The 19,317-nt window shown below is 39.7% G+C and overlaps 2 protein-coding genes across 4 annotated transcripts; one reads left to right on the top strand and one right to left on the bottom strand.

The window, feature by feature from the left end:
- Nucleotides 1–5,136: 5,136 nt before the first annotated feature.
- Nucleotides 5,137–9,688, top strand: LOC115734039 (zinc finger CCCH domain-containing protein 30). Its single transcript, XM_030664631.2, has 2 exons — nucleotides 5,137–5,682; nucleotides 6,841–9,688. The coding sequence occupies exon 2, from the start codon at nucleotides 6,942–6,944 to the stop codon at nucleotides 9,054–9,056; it is 2,115 nt and encodes a 704-aa protein (XP_030520491.2). The 5' UTR covers nucleotides 5,137–5,682; nucleotides 6,841–6,941; the 3' UTR covers nucleotides 9,057–9,688.
- Nucleotides 9,689–11,097: 1,409 nt separating this feature from the next.
- LOC115734049 (protein DETOXIFICATION 42-like) lies at nucleotides 11,098–19,040 on the bottom strand. 3 transcript variants are annotated; one of them, XM_048286114.1, is made up of 15 exons: nucleotides 18,745–19,040; nucleotides 18,603–18,629; nucleotides 18,395–18,508; nucleotides 17,893–18,014; nucleotides 16,954–17,175; nucleotides 16,618–16,802; nucleotides 16,273–16,408; nucleotides 14,358–14,454; nucleotides 14,142–14,242; nucleotides 13,228–13,391; nucleotides 12,350–12,421; nucleotides 12,153–12,269; nucleotides 11,958–12,053; nucleotides 11,612–11,733; nucleotides 11,098–11,406 (listed from the first exon to the last, which is right to left on the bottom strand). In XM_048286114.1, exons 3-15 carry the CDS (start codon nucleotides 18,424–18,426, stop codon nucleotides 11,364–11,366), a joined length of 1,509 nt encoding a protein of 502 aa, XP_048142071.1. In that variant the 5' UTR covers nucleotides 18,427–18,508; nucleotides 18,603–18,629; nucleotides 18,745–19,040; the 3' UTR covers nucleotides 11,098–11,363. The 3 variants fall into 3 exon arrangements, 2 of the variants coding, with proteins under 2 accessions (XP_048142071.1, XP_048142072.1); XR_004014593.2 differs by lacking the exon at nucleotides 18,745–19,040 and having other exon boundaries at nucleotides 11,944–12,053; nucleotides 18,395–18,731; XM_048286115.1 differs by lacking the exon at nucleotides 18,745–19,040 and having other exon boundaries at nucleotides 12,153–12,275; nucleotides 12,356–12,421; nucleotides 18,395–18,731.
- Between the last annotated feature and the right edge of the window lie 277 nt (nucleotides 19,041–19,317).

The following is a 19,317-nucleotide window of genomic DNA, read 5'->3' as shown; positions in this document are numbered from 1 at the left end:
CTTGAAAAGGAGAGGGGCGAGGGCATCCCCTGTTGCTTAGAATTTGGACCACATTCGGGTCGATTTCGCCTATGTTTCCAAAGGACGGTTCCGATTGGATTCCTTAGACAGCCAGACACGCTTGGCCAATCTCGTGGGTGGCAGTTGTCTTCTGTTGCAATTCCGGCGACAAATCCAATGCCTGCCTTCTATTTCGATTGGTTTAGGTTTGATTAGGGTGGGCGATTGCCTAAAGGGTCTCTTTGGAAGTAGTTGAACGTCCTCGTTTTGGTGAAAGGGAAAGATTCCGAGGAGAGACCAACAACAAAATGTTCATTGTCGCCAACGTCCCGTGATATCATTTTCTCATTTGGTGATGCCGCACATCCATGTGACTCGACATTTTCTCTTTAGTATAATTTAAGTTTCTATTAAGGTTCGCGTGTAACCATGACTTGACGTAAGTAAGCATTTTGACTGTAGATGCTACCTTGCATTTATGGGATTTTTCTCCATCCGTTCCGCTCGTTGAAAATTCTAATGAGACTGGGGAATAAGATCGAGTTCTAAACCTTAGAATCGGTAAAATGAAATGTTGTTTAAAAAAAGAACGTAATCAAATCCCGTACCTTTAATGAGAAATGCGATCATTGTTCTAGCTAGATTATTGTTTTCAATAAAAATTTAAGACTCGATCGTACCGGTCAAAATGTGGTTGAGAGTTGTACTGCGTTCCCTTTTAAGATTGTGGTGTATGTTTTTCTCTTTGTACTCCATGTCTTTCGTACTTTTATTTTTTGAGTTTCGATGGTCCTTTAACGTGCAAATTTCACGAATGAAAAGACATGAAATAGACTCCCGAGAAATTACAAAACCATTTGAAAAACAGTCTTTCCTCGTAATCAATTTGAAAATTTTAAATCCATAGTCGATACGATACTTTACTATATTAAACCATTTAGCATTTCTTTTTTTATTCACATGTCTCTCTTTTGAGAATTGGTTAGGAGAAATCCATTTTCAATCTCTTTTGCAATCGTGTTATTTGCGGGTTGTCAATCCACAAACCGTGATTAGTCTCTAGTTGGCGATAGATACATATATAGTATTATTCTATCACAAGGCATTCGCTTATCAATGGTAGAAATATTGTGACTCTTTTTCCCAATACAATATTAATTACACAAATAATCACTGAATTTTAACTCAATGTATAATGTCATATCTCGAACTTTTAATTTGTTCAACGTAGTCAATTATCTTTAACCTAATATGCAATATTGTCTCTAAAATTTTATTTTATTCAACGTGGTCCATGAGCTTCTAGTAAATGTTAAATCTAGTATTTACACTATATGAAAATATTCATTGCCATTTATATGTTAAATTGAGTTAACAAAAGATTGTTGATTTAGGCTGCATATGAACAAAAAAATTCAGTTTAAAATACCAAAACAATTCATAAAATTACAAAATCAACATTGGAAGCTTTGGCCTAGCCTTAGAAACCAATTTTGAACAAAAAAATGGTTTTCGTAATTTTTGACATTTTTCGAATTTATTTTAATTATAAAAATATCCAAAAAATCAGGAAAAAATAGTATTCGCGGTCAAGAAAATGAGCAAAAATAGTCCATATTTTTATTTTAATTCCCTTTTCATTTTCCCTCTTAAATTTTTAAAAATTCAGTTTGGGACCACATGCCTCTTCATTGAACATAATCCTAAATTGACTAAAACATTTCATTTTAAATCATTTTAGCCAAACATTTTTACTTTTAGAGTCATGACATGAAACTTTAATACATTGCATCTCATTTCAGTCCTCGTATTTGGAAAAATTGTATAATTGGACTAAAAGGACCTAAATGCACAAATATTTTTCATGTTAGTCCATCGGTTTCACTAAAAGTGCAATTAATTTTTTTTAGGGGTCCCCGTTTAAAGGGAATCATATTTTTAACTACTTGGGAACATTTACATGTGACTCGTAATTATAATTTTTCTTATCTATAGAAAACATATTTGATATTTTCGTTGTCCAATTCAAATTCATCTTCTTTTTTTAGATTTTTTTTTATAGTTGATCTCGTCCATATTGTAATTTGATAAATCGTGCATAATTTACTTATACATATATTTGTCTAATTTGATTTAGTAAATCAAACAAATGAGATTTAATTTAATTTAGTAAGTTGAAAAGATAGATACATCTTAATTTTAATATACATAGTCCCCTTAAATAAATGAAAAAATTAGGAACAATTTTTTTTGCGGTTACCAAATGCGTTTCTTTTCTTCTTTTTGGTTCCAGGAACATAAATTTTATGCAGTTACTTAACGCGTTTATGTTCTTTTCTTGTTCCAAGAACATAATTTTTTTGCGATTACCAAACGCGTTTACGTTCCCAAAAATTGTTGCCGGGAACAGAAACATAAAAAAGTATTTTTGTTCCAAAAGTTGTTCCGGAAACAGAAACGTTACCACATGCGGCCTTAACTTCCGATCCGTTAAGTTTGAATGTTGTCCAAAAGACCTCTTATCGGCTCGAGGCGTCACATCATTGAATAACATGAAAAACAATTTTATCAAATTGAACAAGTTAAACTAGTTAAAAGGATCATTATAATCTAAATTGGGCTGAATATCCTACATAAGTAATCCACGTCCATCGTTCTTTCTTTGTCCACCATTCGAATATACTAGATTGAAAGCCGAATCGGCAAACTACGTTGACCCGAACTAACGCAAGGACAATATTGAAAATATTCATATAACCCGTGGGCCAAATTGAACACGCACAAAAGTTCAAGGGCCGCGTTAAACAAAATAAAAATTCATGAGATGGCATTGCATGCGGGACCGGAGTTCGAAGATTATTTATATCATTTTGCTTCTTTTTTTTTTTTTCAACTCACCGGATCATTTGTCTGAATATTTCCATACATTGAATAATAGAGGTCGCAAAAACAACGCCCATTACGTATGCGAAAGATAAATAATCAGTTTATTTCCCTTTCGGTTTTTCGGTCAACTGCGGCGGCTTCCAATAAGGTTTCCGATTTTGGTCTTAGAAAAACCATTTTTTTTTTTTTTCCGTTCTCGCACGACAGGATTTTCTCTTCCTGTTTTGCCCTTTTTCCTCAACTGCACCGCGTCACAAACTCCTGACTTCGTTTTAAATTTTGTCATTGATTAGCCAATTAATTATTTTAATCCTCGGTAGAAAATTAATCGTTTTTTTTTTTTGGCCCTTTTACGTTTTTAATTCTCGTTGGTGCTCCATGCTTTTTTTTTTTGGGCCCCCAAGTCCCCACGCAGACTCTCACGCCTTTGTGATTTGACCTCACAATTAACCGGAATTGACCACTGCCTCGAGTCCGTCCCCCCAGTACGCTTCGGGGAAAAAAGCTCGCTCCCCTCGCTCTCTGATTGGCGGACCCCAGACGACCCATTCCATTCCAGTTAAATCCCCCCGCCTCCCACCTTCCCACCCCGGCCCACCGGCCCAACCGGTCATCTCGGCCCCGCTTTTATCTCCACCTAACCGGTCCTCCTCCCTACTTTTCCACCTCCCCCACCGGTCTCCCAAACCGGAAAAAACCAATAATCACATGCTCCCGATTCACATGAACTCGCTTGTGTTTGGACATTAGATTATACGGGTTCCAAACACAAATTAAGTCTAACTCCCGGAGGAAAAAAAGAAGGGGCCAATATGATTAAAAATTTTAAATTGATATATGTATGATAAATTTATTAAAAATTATTTTTTCGATTGCCAAAAATCCCAAATCGATGCATCTATGATCAATTTACTTCGAATTAATTATTTCGACTATCAAAAATCTCAAATCGATATACATGTGACAAATTTACTGTTTTTTAATTTTCGTTAAATTGGATTAATATCACAAAAAATACAAATTAATAATATAGGGTAAAAACCCCAAATGTGTACATCCGATAACTATCACGTGTAATTCAACTTAGTAATTTGACGATGAAATTTAAAGAAAACTAACGAATGATAAATTTATCATAGGTATATTAGTTTGGGATAAATTTATCAAAAATGTATCATTTTAGGATTTTTGGTGATTAAAAAATAATTTAAATTAAATTTGTCATAAGTGTATCAATTTGAAATTTTTCGTAATATTAATAAAAAAAAACCTAAATGAATAAATTACTTAATTCGACTCACACACTCCAATAGTGTGCGAGAACGACTATTCCATGACGTGGCATTATCCATTTATTGTCCATGACTCAAATGTATATTCGCAAAGACTTGCCTGTTTGAGATTTAATGAAATACCATACAAAACTCACAAAATCGATGTTATGTTATCCAATAATGTTGTTACATTATTGAGATGTGATTATAGATTGACTTATATTGAAAATGAACATAAGTGGGCCTTTAAGTAAGTCTGATTTGGGTTAGTCACATTGTGCCGATTTCAGTCTACCAAGGACTAGTTCGGGCAATTTCATACATGTCTCTTAGTATTTGTTCTCGATATACGTGGTAATTTAGACAAAATCGGGTCTAATTTGGCTAGTGTTGTTCAATATCGAATTTGAGTCGTATTTTCGAATGATGTCAACTAGCCCAAGTCGTCGACACTTTTTAATTCAATGCTTTACGGGGACCAGTCCTCGTGCTCACGTGTCGTTGACTGAGTGGATAAGACGGGCTCCTCTCTAGAAACTCTGCGAGGACAATCTCGTAAATGCACGGAGGCTTTTGCTCAGCGTGGAGCCGCGACTCCACGTGGCGCGGCCTCGTTCCGTAGGCCCGACCGCAGGGGAACGCTCCCCCTCCTCCCCCCACACCCCGAATTTAAACCCGTCATGTGGGGTGAATTTGGGTTGAATTTCCACGTAATTTGACCTTAAAGACGACGGGAGGGCGGGGTTAAAATCCTCTTGCAAGAGCCTCCGCAAAAACCTTTAGCGAACGACACCGTCCCGATCCACCCTCTCCCAATGGGAACTCGACAACTCGCCGACCGCATGAGATCCCGCCGGCGGCATTTACGGTTTTGCCCCCGGATTCGCACGCGATGACGTGTCTGCCCTCGGCTATAAATACCCGCAAAATGGCTCACGCCGAGAATTGGATTAATTAATTCGGGAGATTGTCCGTCCCGGTGCGCCTGCTTCTCTCCTTTAAAAATTTTTCCCCTCCAGACTCTAATTGGATAGGCGATTTTATCTAAACCCCAGAAACCAATAATGAAAAAAAAAAAAAAAATTGAAAAAAAAAGTAGGTCAATAATTTTCTTTTCTTTTTCTTTTCTTTTTCAACAGTTCATTTTTGCCTAAATTTTTCCCTGCGCATGCCCTTGAAGAAGGAGGAAGGACTTGGGGAATAGAGATGGAAGACGAAGAACAACAAAAGAGGGGCCTCTCTACTCTCTCTCTCTCTCTCTCTATCTCTCTCTCTGCGTCTAACAAAGTCTCTTCCTTGATAGACAGGGTTCTCTGTTTCTCTCTCTTCGTTGCGAGCTTCTGAGAAAGTTTAATTCTTTTTTCTTTTCTTTTTCCTTCCTCCCTTCTGGGTATCACTGTGAAGCTCGGTTTTTTTTTTTTTTTTGTGGGGGCAATCCGTCGTTCTGCTTTGGACTGAAGGGGCCAGTGGCTATAGATCTGCGAGGTCTCTTCTTGCTCAGTGAGCTGGGTTAGTTCAATCGGTAAGATTCGCTTCGATCGCTCTGCGTTTTACCTCTGCAAGATCTCTTTTGGTGGTTGTCGTTGGTCCGCATGCGGAGGTATCTGGGTGGGTTTTTGCTCCATTTCTTTTTGCTTTTTTTTTTTTGAGATGTCTCTTGCTTGGTATTAGGCGAAGGTTTTCTAGTTCTCCGGCGAGTCGAGCTCTGATCTGCGCTGCCTTGGTTCCGAGGAACACTCTGTCTGTCTCCATTTTTGCTGTTTTTGCGGGTTTTCCTTTCCCGCTCCGGCTCTTCTTTTTCCTGTAAATAAGGATTTCCTGTGGATTTGGGTGAGACCCTCATTGTTGTTTCGCTTCCTTTGGTTATACCTTCTCTTGTCGTGTGTGATGAGTGTTAGTTTTGTTGTTGTGCTGACTGGTACACAATGAAGATGGGTTCTTTTATCATTTCTTTGGGGCCGATAGTGAAAATAGATTTAGCCAGATGTTCAGCTTCAGGTTGAGTTCTGTTTCAAACAAAGTTCCTTTTTTTTTGTGGGTGGGGGGGGGAACATGATTTGTCTGTTTTTGTTCTCGAATCTGTTGAAGTGAAGTGATACCCGTGCTGCTTCTGCTATTTCTTTAGCTCTGGAAACATTGGAGAAGGGGGCGATTGTTGCAACTGGAATATCGAATCGATTTAAGCTTCTGGTTGTGTCTGAAGTTGTTTGGCTGACATCCGAATTGATGGGAAAATGAAGAAAATTTCGGCAAATGCTTAGTTCGATTGTTGACTTTCTTGGCCCCTTTTGATGGCCCTGGCGATTAAAACGCCTGCTGAACATTCTTATTAGTAGGTTATGTTTTCAGTGTTTACTTCTCATAGATGGGTACTGATGTCACTTGATTAAGTTTCTTATTGCCTCATGTAATATGGAGCAAGTCTGTATTCTAGGGCTTCTTTATTGGGATTGGTGTTGCTGAAACTGCCAATTGTTTTTGCACTACTCTTTAACAGTTCAGCCTCTTAGGTCTGAAATCTTCTTTTGTCACCAAATCAGTGAATCTATTTTCCAATTTTTTTTTTACCTATCATTCGCCTTATATGCTGATATTGTGGATACCTTGAGCTTTGGGTCTTGATATTGTTATTTGCTATTCATGGTGGTGGGAAAAGCTGATAGTTTCCTCTTTATTTCAGACTAAGAAAGCATGTGCAGGTGATTGGTGTGGTAATACTCCCCATTCGATCTGCACTGAAGTATTCCCTTTTTTGTGAGGAAGAAGACCCCGTCCTCAGCCATGAGTCAACTGACCATTCAGACTGAGGACACCTTTGCCAGTTTACTTGAGCTTGCTGCTAATAATGACACAGAATCTTTCAGACGATGCGTGGAACGTGATCCTACGGGCGTGGATGAGATTGGGTATTGGTATGGTCGTCAAAAGGGTTTGAAGCAGATGGTCAATATGCAGAGAACTCCTCTTATGGTGGCTGCTACATATGGTAGTGTTGATGTAATGAAACTCATTCTTTGCCTATCTGATGCTGATGTGAATCGAACCTGTGGCACAGACAAAAGCACTGCCCTTCACTGTGCTGCCTCAGGTGGTGCTTTGAATGCTGTCGATGCTGTGAAGCTGCTCCTGGCAGCTGGTGCTGACCCAAGTTTAGCAGATGCTAGTGGTCACCGGCCTGTGGATGTTATTGTTGTTCCTCCAAAGCTCCTTTCAATTAAATTCACTCTTGAAGAGCTCTTGTCAACCGAAGGATCTGTAAGTGAACGCAGTCTGAGAGTGTCCGTTGCCACTTCCAATTCAACCTCTCCCCCACTTTCATCTTCCCCGGAAAACGGTTCCCCAGCGTCTGCTAATTGTTCTTCACCCAAGAACTCAAAGCTAAGTGATGTTCCTGTTCCCTATGCATCAGAAAAGAAGGAATACCCTGTGGATCCATCTCTTCCCGATATCAAGAATAGCATTTACTCCACGGATGAATTTCGGATGTACTCTTTTAAAGTGCGCCCTTGTTCACGAGCTTACTCCCATGATTGGACGGAGTGTCCCTTTGTTCATCCGGGGGAAAATGCCCGTAGAAGGGATCCAAGGAAGTTCCACTACAGCTGTGTCCCTTGCCCCGATTTTCGGAAGGGTGCTTGTAGACGTGGAGATATGTGTGAGTATGCTCATGGTGTTTTTGAGTGCTGGCTCCATCCTGCCCAGTATCGGACTCGGTTATGCAAGGATGGTACAAGTTGTGCTCGGAGAGTGTGCTTCTTTGCCCACACGGAGCAAGAGCTGCGTCCATTGTATGTCTCCACTGGTTCTGCTGTCCCATCTCCTCGCTCAAGTACCTCTGGAGCTGCTGCCATGGATTTTGCTGCAGCCATGAGCCTCTTACCTGGTTCTCCATCGTCGGTATCCATTATGTCCCCTTCACCCTTCACTCCTCCCATGTCTCCATCTGCTAATGGTATTTCACACCCATCTGTTCCCTGGCCCCAGCAAAATGTCCCAACTTTGCATCTTCCTGGAAGCAATCTTCAGTCCAGCCGCTTGAGATCTTCTCTTAATGCGAGAGATATTCTTCAGGAGGATTTTGACTTGCTGTCAGATTATGATGTGCAGCAGCAGCAGCTATTAAATGAGTTATCCGTCCTTTCACAACAATCGATGGGTCCTAATTCCTTGAACCGTTCTGGTCGGTTGAAAACTTTGACGCCTTCAAACCTTGATGATCTCTTCTCTGCCGAGAGCTCATCCCCTCGCTACGCTGATCAAGCACTGGCTTCTGCTGTTTTTTCGCCAACGCACAAATCTGCAGTTATCAATCAGTTTCAGCAGCAGCAGCAGAGCATGTTGTCACCCATCAACACAACCTTTTCTCCTAAAAGTGTCGACCATCCTTTGCTGCAAGCGTCTTTTGGGGTTCAATCTGGGCGAATGTCCCCTCGTAACATGGATCCCATCTCTCCTATGAGTTCTCGTGTGTCAATGTTAGCTCAACGAGAGAAACAGCAGCAGCAATTACGCAGCCTGAGCTCTCGTGAGCTTGGTTCCAATTCAGCTGCCATTGTGGGTTCCCCCGTGGGTTCTTGGTCGAAATGGGGAACTACAAATGGGATACCCGACTGGGCTGTAAGTGCAGATGAACTAGGTAAGCTTCGCAGGTCCAATTCGTTTGAGCTTGGGAACAATGGCGAGGAACCCGATCTTTCATGGGTTCAATCACTCGTTAAGGAATCTCCTACCGAGATGAAAGAAAAGCTTTCGTCGACTCTCTCTGGTGTTCCAGCCCCTGCTTCCTCCAGTGAGGCTCCGAGTATCAGCTCGCAGATGGAATCAGTTGATCACGAAGTGTTAGGAGCATGGCTCCAACAAATGCAGCTTGATCCGCTCGTGGCTCAGCAAAACTAGGTTGTTTTTTTTCCTACATGGTCTTGAGGAAGTAGACAGCGGAAAGTTTTTTTGGTAAATACTATGTTTTGTCTGGGAATTTTTGATGGTGGTGGTGGGTCTGGAAGAAGATAACAAGGCAGGGGAAGGGATAAGTGAAGTCACTGGAGAAACGGAATTCATTTTTAACCATTTTATCATTCTATTACAACAGAAAGTAGGGAAAAAATAGGAGGACCCTCTGGGTTATGAAGAGAAACTATACCCAGGTTAGGTGTTCTCCTTTCTAATATTTCCATTTTTAGGTCCGTATTACTGTCGTTTCCTTTTTGCCTTCTATCATATTTCATTAAAAATGGAACTGGGGGACTAATGTTTGTTCCATTCTTTTGCTCTTTTGATTCATCTGCGCCCCGTGGGGGAAGATCAAAAGAGAGTTTATGAACATTTTTCTTTGGAGGATATTTTTTTTTCTCAATCTTTGTGAGAATGAAAGTTAGAGGGGGATGTGATATGTCTGGTGTTGTAGTATGAAACCAATAACTGAGTTCACCAGTTACTCCTGGGAGTAGAGAAAGTGAAGAAGCTGTGATCCCTTGATGTAACAATCCATCAAACATTTTAATACCTTTATTTTTTGTTTCCTCATGTAATCCCTCTTTTGTGATTGCTCTCTCTCTCTCTCTCTCTTCTCTCTCTCTCTTAAACCTTGAAAGCTTCTTCATAATTGTCTTGCTTGTCGATCAGTTAATTATTGAAGAGGGTCATGGAAAGCCGTGCTATTGTGGATTCCCATGTTGCACCAATGGATCACACTTTGGGACTGGTATGTGGATGGGTGAAAGCTCTTTTCTTTTTCCTGGAAAAACCAACCATATTATGTTCTTTAATGAGAATACCAGCGGTTTACACTTATCAAGAACACTTTCAAAGAGCTTGGTGGATCTTGCTTCAGTGGAAGATGAGGTTGAGGTGAATGTTATCGTTCTTGATTCGTTCCCTCTCCACGTGGGTATAGATTGGATGTGACAAGTTACAGGGAATGTAAGTCGAAGGTGGCTCTGATGGGGAATCGAGTTGGCACTCTTTTATATCAAGTGGAAAAACAGAGCACGTTATTTGCATTTTGAGATTGCTCATCCTGTTGGGGTATGGGCCAAATACAGAGCACAAAATTCCTGATTAGATATGAGGGCGTTCATGATTACGTCCTACACTTTTCTGGGTCGATGCCAAGATCGGCTGAGAAAGCAATTTCCCTTGGAAAGTCGTGGCTTTTGCACTTTTCTTTTCCTTTTCCTTTTGGGAAAAACGGGGGAAAATAGACAGACAAAGATAAAAGGGGGCAGAGTAGGTGTGCTTTGAGAAGAAATTTGAGTCGCTCTTTTATTGGCGGGGGACACCTTTCGGTGCCTTTAGGTCCTCCAATCGCTGACAAAGAGATCAGAATTGAGAGGGAATGATCAATGAAATCTTCAGAGGGAAAGAAAACGACCGCCACAGCTCGGAAAGAGAGAGGGATGGGATTGCGATTTGTCCTTTTTTTCCTTTCTTGGATGGTGAATGTGAATATTTCTTGGCATCATATTCATAGGACTATGTTCCTACTCCTTGGTCTTGATGTTGTATTTCTAGGGTAGGTTTGTCGCCATGCATCTTGTTTGGTAGTTAGAAAGCATCGATGTGGACACCCACAGCAACATAGCGTAGTGGAGCTAACATTCTTCCTGATTTTACATTTTGGCCCGGTTCACAAGCATTTTCATTTAAGCGACTGCAAAAACCGTCCCTACAACGCGATTACTAGGATACTGCATTAGCAAGTGATTATTATTTGATTGTTCAGACGCTTGAATGGTAAGATGTTATCCCAAACAGGTCGATTTGAATGTCCGTTCCTTGCAGTCTGCCACAAAAGGGCACGTACCGAATGATCACGGATGATCCAACCAGCCCAGCTTAGAGAAAATCGTGCAAGTGCTTCCTAACCTGGAACCATCGAAATTATAACTCTGGTTCTATATCAGTTTCTTCAAGGGTAAAACTCGAGCTATATCTACCCTTTGCCAACAATGAGACCAGTGGATATGTGTAATCGAATGACCGTTAATACATGGTAAAGAAAACTTTTATTGCAGAATACTTTCTATTCCTTCAAATTGAGGGGAACAGTCTACATACATGTGGAGGTATCACGTCAAGGAAATGATACAACGATACGCTGATAGTATCGTGTGACGGGTGTGCGAGTTGTCTGGGATCCAAAGTGTCAAGGAAACTATGTTGGAATGCAAAAAACCAAATGACAAACGAAGGTTGAGGCTGCCATTAGTTCTTTAGGAATCCCCAAGGTCCCATCCCAGCACCGATCCTGCATATTTCCGAAAATTGGTGTTTGGTAAAATGAGAATTCTCATTTGTAACTAAAATCATCAGTTTTGACCCAAAAAAAAAAAAAACTAAAATCATCAGTAATGCGATCGATTGCTATTAGAAAAAGCCCTCTATTCTGTGGTGTGTCCATATTCAAGTCTTGCATAAAAGAGAAACATACGAAAAACTTAACAGAGCATTACCTTAAGAAACCAGCAAATGTCCTCAAAGTCATATAGACGGTCAAAGCAATCCAAATTCCTATGAAACCGTGAGTTGAGGACAGCGAAAACAAACATACAATGCTCACTACAGCCACCAGCACCTGCAAGTAAATAAAACAAAAGAAGTTGAGAGAGAGATGCACCGTTTAATTTGCTCAAATGTGAAGGTAACAAAGCTCTTTCTTCTATTTTTTTCGGTCGGAAGCAAGGCCCTTTCCTAAAAACTAAGCTTTTGTCCATACACAACTTCAATACCACGTGGAGCAAAGCATAGTATGATCTCCAAAACGACAGGATCTTTAGTCGCATACCACTTGATACTCACCATTGAGTAGGCTGAATATGCAAAATCAGACGCGCCATAGTTGATTCCGTCAAAAACAAAGGCTAAAGCGTTGATGGGTTGAGTCACTGCAACAAACTGACAAGCAAAAGGTAAAAAATTCAGTTCCGGAACAACTCAGGCTCGGATGATTTGGAAAATTTTTCTTGAACTTCAAGGCCAGGAGAAGGGAGATACCGGAATCCCCACACTGATGAGATGTAAAACACCAACATCCTTCGTAAATAATCTGGAAGCGAACTGTAACACCATAACAAGGACAACAGAGAGAACTAACCCCATGACCAAACCCAACTGCATATCAAAATCAAAGGCATTTCAGAATATAAGGAACTGAACTAAGTTATTCCATCAGGATAAGAATTTGAATATACCTGCAGTACACGAGAAGCTGTTGATGTGGCCTTCTCATAATCTGCCCTAGCGAATGCACTTGCAAGGATTGCCTGAGAAAAATAAAGCTCATCTCAAACTATTTGAGAAAGAAAATGTTGGAAATAGTTCACTAAAAAGAACTCAAGGCTTTATTGGGGAAAGCATAAAATTAATCAATAAACATAACGGTTTACAGTGCACTCAATCAGTTAAGATGTACAGGTCTGAACCACGCTAGAAGTTATCAGATTCAGGGATCAGCACTATCATCTCAAAACCTCCAGATAATTATCCTCAAACGTTTATGAGATCCTTCAGTTAGATAGTAAATGTCCCAGGGAAACTACAGAGCTCTCTTGCAAGCACTTATAGATAGGTAAATTACTAAGCCAGCAAATACGCCAACTCTTAAGCTGATGCAGTAGAGCAAGTAGATAGAAGACAACAGCGGAGACATGCTGACACTATTGAATCGAGTAACTTTTGTTCAAGGAATTGAACTGAGAAAGCCATCCCACTAAATTATATTCCAGTTAGCAACTTTCAAGTTCTAATACTTGAGAAAAATGCATACCCATGGCTGTTATAATTCATAAATGCATCAATTTCTCTAAATAACACCTTCATTTGAGTATAAGACGGAGAAACGACATTGAGAATACTAGGGAAGACTGTTTCTGCTGTTTCTAGCATCTACCATTTGATGCTTTACGCATCACTTTACATTTTCCAAAAAATGATCTTCAGGAAAACTATACATGTTCCGAGGCATCTTTTTGATTTCGATGAGACATCACTTCAGTGAAATCTCTTTTACTTTCAACCACTCATTTTCTGTTTTACAGAAACATAAAAACTTAAGCCACCCATTTCTTACTTGTCCAGCAACAGCCAATCCGTCAGCAAGCAAAGAAGTTGCAAGCCAAATTTGCAGGCAAACTTGGAAGGCAGCCATTGATGTTGCTCCATGCCTGGCAGCCAATGATGCTGCCAGGGTAACACAAAATGTTACAGCAATTACTCTCACCAGCAAGAGAAATCCTGGAATAAAATGCACCAAGATAGGTCAGATTAACTAACAAACCAAAATTTTATTGTTTATTTGTTTATTGCAAACATTTGTGTTCATCCATATACCAGACCTGTCATGGAGAAGAAGCATTCAGGCTTTCAAAGGGAAAAGTATTAATTGCAATTAGTACTTTCCACAAGGAATGAACACAAGACAAATTTGAGAAGAAATGATGTGCAAAGGAGTATATCAGGACATGTCAGATATGATTTCGTCATAATCAGAACTGGAGAAGTTAGAAATGCCAATTAAAACAATCGAACTTTTTAGTCCTTCAATGAATATTACCTGTTGTACAACTAACTCAAACAAAATACACATAGAGAAAATGAGCATAACTTCATTTGCATAATATTCTTCGCCAGATCGACCATGATTAGCTCTTCCCAAGCAGTGTTTATATCTTTCTTCATTTGCATAAATTCAGCAAATCAACTAATCATGTCCTTGGTCATGGTTAAAAGAAAGAAAACCAATTGTCCAATCTAGAGAAAAAACTCATACCACGTAGAGAAAATGGTGTTGCCATCTCAATCTGATAAGAATTCTTACATATTCATTTATCTGTAGATTATCAAATCAATTTTTTTTTTTGGAAAGCCGCATCATTCATAAGATTAAAAAGAAACAATGCTGGGTTTTGGCGAAAGTGAGGATGGACTGATAAAGAATTGTACAAACCAAAACAATACAGAAGCTGACTAGCATATAAAATTTACCATTCCTCAGGAATCGCTCAAATTTGAGATCTTTAATGCTTGGAGGTAATAGATCAACTTGTGACATTAATCTCCATAGCAGTATAAGTGAAATCAAATACCTAAAAATAGCAATTTAGCATGTCAGAGAGAAAAATCACCTAGAAATTTGCATCATTATCAGGCAAAAGTACAATAACAGAAGGGGAAAAACATCTATATACATGATGAACTTACTGAGATATAACATGGGCAATTGCTGCACCGCTGATGCCCATCCGGAGAACAAAAATAAATAGAGGATCTAAGATGATGTTTGAAGCGTCACCCAACACTAAATGGAAACCAAAAACCTGAATTAATCTTTAAAACCAATTAAAAACACAACTTTGAATTGCAATACTAACAAAAATTGCATACATTAAACTGCTGCTGATGAAAATGCTATATGATGTGGACAATACATTTTTGTGAGTACCTAAGACAAGAAACTCAATGTCTATGGCCCATTTCTGGCCCCTCCACAGTGATAGCAGTTACAAAAGGTAATATCTTGTCAACATACCACACTAGATGCGTCTTCCTAAATATCCGAGACACAGGAATTTATCTCATGATCTTGTTGTGCCCTCCTTGAACCATTTATCAATCAACAACTTCGGATAAAGGCTGTAAGGTTTTATCGGAAAAGATCTATTCACCACAAGTGAAAAAGAAAGCAAAGCAAAGCGGAGGATTTATTCCTTTGTGTTAGGGTAATTAAATTATAAATCAAGCCTTTATTTAACAGCTTAAGTTTTTAGAATAGTTGGTAGTGGTTCTACAAAATCTCACATGGTATCGAAGCCAATGTTGTTCGCGTATGAGGGCCCACCCCCCATTAGTTAATTTTCACGTGCTTAACAACGAGTCCTATATACTCTTTATATTTATGTGATCTTCCTCCACCTATCACTTTAAGCTTTTGGGTTGGACTTTCTAAAAATGTACCAGAGCCGATGGTTGATTGGTGGGCCCCCAATGCGTGCCGGTTGGTATATATTGGTGTAGAAGGATATTTGGATTAAAGGGGAGCAAACCTAAAACTGGAGCTCACATGTGAGGGAGAGATTGTTAGGATACACGTATGAGTTGTGTTAAAGAAGTACCACATCAGATAATTAGTGTGGTGTCGAGTAGTTAATATATCTTAGTTGGCTCATAACTCATAGGCTTAAGCTTTTGAGTGAAGGTTAGTCCAACTAGATGGACTCGAACTTGGGCTCCCTCTTGGCGATCTCCCTGGGTGAAAGGTCTCGGACTTATATTGCGCGCTCCTAACAAATGTTATTAGAGCTCAATAAGTCTACACCCAATAAACACACGGGAGAGATATGGGTTGTTGCGCCTCCGACCCGGAGCTCGATGTGTGAGGGGGAGATTGTTGGGGTTGCCCTACATCGGTTGTAGAAATGACTGGTGGTCGATTTATAAGGATGAGGGAAAGCTTCATCCTTTGAGCTAGCTTTTGAGATGAGAGAGGCCCAAGACTAGTTCAAATCTTTCTAAGCCCCTATTTGCCTCCCCAATGAAATATTTCCACGCTTAGTACTAGTCAAAATGAAATGAACAGACTAAGCGTGAAGGGAAGTGTTAGAGTAATTAAATTATAAACCACACCTTCATCTAACAGCTTAAGCTTTTAGAATAGTTGGCGATAGTCCCACAAAATTTCACACTTTGAATAAAGTGAGCTTTACATCACTATCTCCATTCGACTCTACCTATAGATATGCAAGTTGGCATTATGGAGGGAATGCCACGAGCGATGAATTTCCTCATGCTCTTGGATCTTTAGGGTACTTGGTGAAAAACAAAACCTCGCAGGTCTAAATGCATACATTGAAGCAATTAGACCACGTTAAATATATCTATTCAAATGTCTTTTTTGCCGACATGGATAACTAAACAAGCAAAATGACATGATATAGGAGACATCCAAGCTGCTCTGTAAGAGGCAGAATGCAAAATTTGCATTCCACAATAGACTAATGCATTTGCTTCTTTCTTTGGATGTCGCACATATCCATAGAAATAATTAATTAAAGTTTGTGCCAGCACCAAAAATTCCACGTAGATAAAGAAAATTTGGCAGAAGGAGCTTTCATCTCACCTGTCGCATACAAAGGAGTTTTTGTATCCTTAAATCCTCGAAAGATTCCTTGCATGGCTAAAGAAAGAAGAACAGCCGGAGCACCAAGGGACCTCAATGTTAGGTACTTTTGAGCAGGCATTAGCATGGGTGAGTCCTACACCGAGAGATATCTTGTAGTCTCAGTATAATTAGCCACATGTACCAAGTTGAAGGAAAAAAATTCGCTCAACTAAAAGTTATAATCCAAACCACATGGACTACAAAAGCAGATCAGTTTTGATATTAGTATGACTGAATCTCATTAACACAAGGCACAATGTGTTTCCTCATAATAAGGGCATAACCGAAAAACACAAAACTCACAGACTTCACACCCATGAAGTTTAAGATTGGCTTGGCAGCAAATATGAGGAACAAAGTTTGCACTATCCCAAGAACGCTCCCAATGACCAATGCCGATGAAGCTGATGGGATATGTCTTCTCTTATTGTCAAGATTAGCCATTTCATCGTAACTAGTACTGGTGGATGATGACTTGCTGGTAGAATCTGGCAAAAGAGAAATTCACCTTTCAAACATGTCAAAAAGTGACACCGATAACACGAAATCAAAATGACCAAAAAGGAGGAGCATTAGTTATCAATGTGCTTTTGAGGAATTGAGTAGGCTCATGAGAAAAGAGATTTAAATAGAGCATACCGCTCTGAGGTAACAGCTCTTCCATTTCAATATCCCTTTCCTCATAGACAGATAACCATTTGTCACCATTTCTGTTTTTCTGTGCTTCAATATGCAATCGCTCTATGGAATCTTCTTCTGCAACAAACGAAGTTGTAATACTGACGAGAGGGAAAATTGTAATCTTCGACACTTGATTAAAAACGGCAATGGCGACTCCTACAGCTGCAAGCTCAGTCGGACCTGCATATACCCCACCCGCGATTTTGAAGAAAGGAAGTCATGACGCGAAATGGCGGAGAGATGTATTTAGTTATTGACAGTCAATGAAAGAGATACAGAGAAAAAAATCAGATTTTGCAGCACATCAGAGAGAAAAGGCATGTATGCACAACAAGAATGAACATTCTCATACTGTTCAACCTAGCATATTTTATGACCATGACCCAAAAAAAAAAAAAATAAAGCATATTTGAAGATTGAAGAAATGAGCAAAAGTATAATAATTTGCTTACGAAATTCTTGAGTGTTGAAACATACAATTGCAAATTGGAACAAGTTTATGAAGTTTCCATTAATTTTCAATACTCCGAAGGCCGTTTCGATGATTTTGAGAACATACAGCAAATAATTACAAATGACAGACCAATAAATACTAATAACAGTGGATAATTACTCCCAAACAAAATCGACACCGATTACAAGAATTTTAGTATGAACCATAAAGCACCATCAGTAGAGGCAGGATCCGCATGAATTATCTAGATTCAGTCAATAAGATTGTACGTTCCTTAGCTTGATAGGACCATTAGTTGAAGCACACTTTCACCCTTGGGAAGTCAATTAGTAGTAAAAAGATGAAAGCTAGGCCAAGAGATGTCACAATAGATATGAGGTAAAAAACGCATCATGCAACAGAGTATCCTGAATAATAACTAAAAAGAGGAGCTGCAGACCGACCTATATGGCCAATGAACGCAGTATCAATGAGAGAAGCTATGGGATCCGCTGCTAAAGCCAGAGCTGCCGGGAGCGCAATCTGTGCTATTTCAATGCCGAGCTCGTCTTTCTTGAAAACGTTTCTGCCCACCGCATTCCAAATGACAATTAGGCATAACATATATATTATAATGGACTGAACTATGCGTTGGCCGAAAAAACTGCTCCAATGACAAGAAATGAATTGTAAAAGCAAAAAGACCAATGATCTTTGACAGGGGGCCATACGCCTCTCGCACCATATAACCCTAAATTGCCATGACAGAATACATGGAAATCGTTATATTCATGCACAAAAAACTTGCCCTTTTCACAGTTGTGGTAACACCTGGCTGCTAGTCCAGATTGCAATTGATGAAATGAAAACAATAACATCAGCACTATCTATGGAAGAACTAGATGGGAAACTGGAATTTCACTCAAGAACAGCAATTCAAGATATGCAGGTACCGAAAATGACTACCTCGCTTCCTTGAAGAACATAGACAGAGGCATCTCCCTAAATTGTTCTTCCTAAGACAGAAGACACCCTCGACCAAGATCAGAGTCCCGAGAAAAATTCAGTCCCCAACACTTCAGGAATCACCGAAAGTTGACCAATTTTCAGCAAGCAAGAACGAGAGAACGGGGTAAAAAGAAAAGACCCAACTTTCAAACCGAACAGGAACCTCCGTGGAATCAACAGAGTCGGGCGTTTGCCATTAAGAATTTCCAGAACCAGAATGGATGAGCCAGGCGACATGCAAAATTAAGACAGATTCAACGGGGAGTAGAAAGTGAATTGACGAGGAGCGCTGAACAAAGCCAACTGACCAAGGAAATGAGAGCGAGCCTCCCCTAGATGACGATGCCCCAGATGCCGGCGGCTTTCGAATAACAATAATAATAATCAAACGTGCGATAACAGTCACATCTTCATTTCGTGGCGGCAGCGAACTTCCTGGGCGAGGTCGCAGAAAACTGAGCGGAAGCATCGACAAGATTACCGCGGTAATGCGTAATCAATCGAGCGGCCATTGCCGGTCCTTGGTTGAGCGGCCGTGACGTGGCACTCGCGTTCGATGCTTTGTGCGTCAAATCTTGCTATTCATCCTCCATAGACCATAGGTGCTAGTGTGCTCCGGTGCTAGTTCTTCCCTTTCTTCTGCATCGAGTAATCATCCATCCATTTTCGAAAGAATTTTACTTGTAATTCTCGGCTCGTTTGCTCCACGAAAAATATTTTTAAAAAAACTTTTATATTGTTTATAAATAAATAATAAAAATACATAAAAAATAAAATATAAATTATTATCGATAGTAAAAACATATTCTAATCGAATTTTTATTTAAAATCATACAATTGATTAAATCATGTTCTGCAATATGGGTTGGCAACCCATTTGT

Source organism: Rhodamnia argentea, chromosome 10 (genome assembly GCF_020921035.1).
Source record: "Rhodamnia argentea isolate NSW1041297 chromosome 10, ASM2092103v1, whole genome shotgun sequence".
Taxonomy (NCBI): domain Eukaryota; kingdom Viridiplantae; phylum Streptophyta; class Magnoliopsida; order Myrtales; family Myrtaceae; genus Rhodamnia; species Rhodamnia argentea.
Note: the sequence above shows the minus strand (reverse complement) of the source record. Positions and strands in the feature narration are given on the sequence as shown.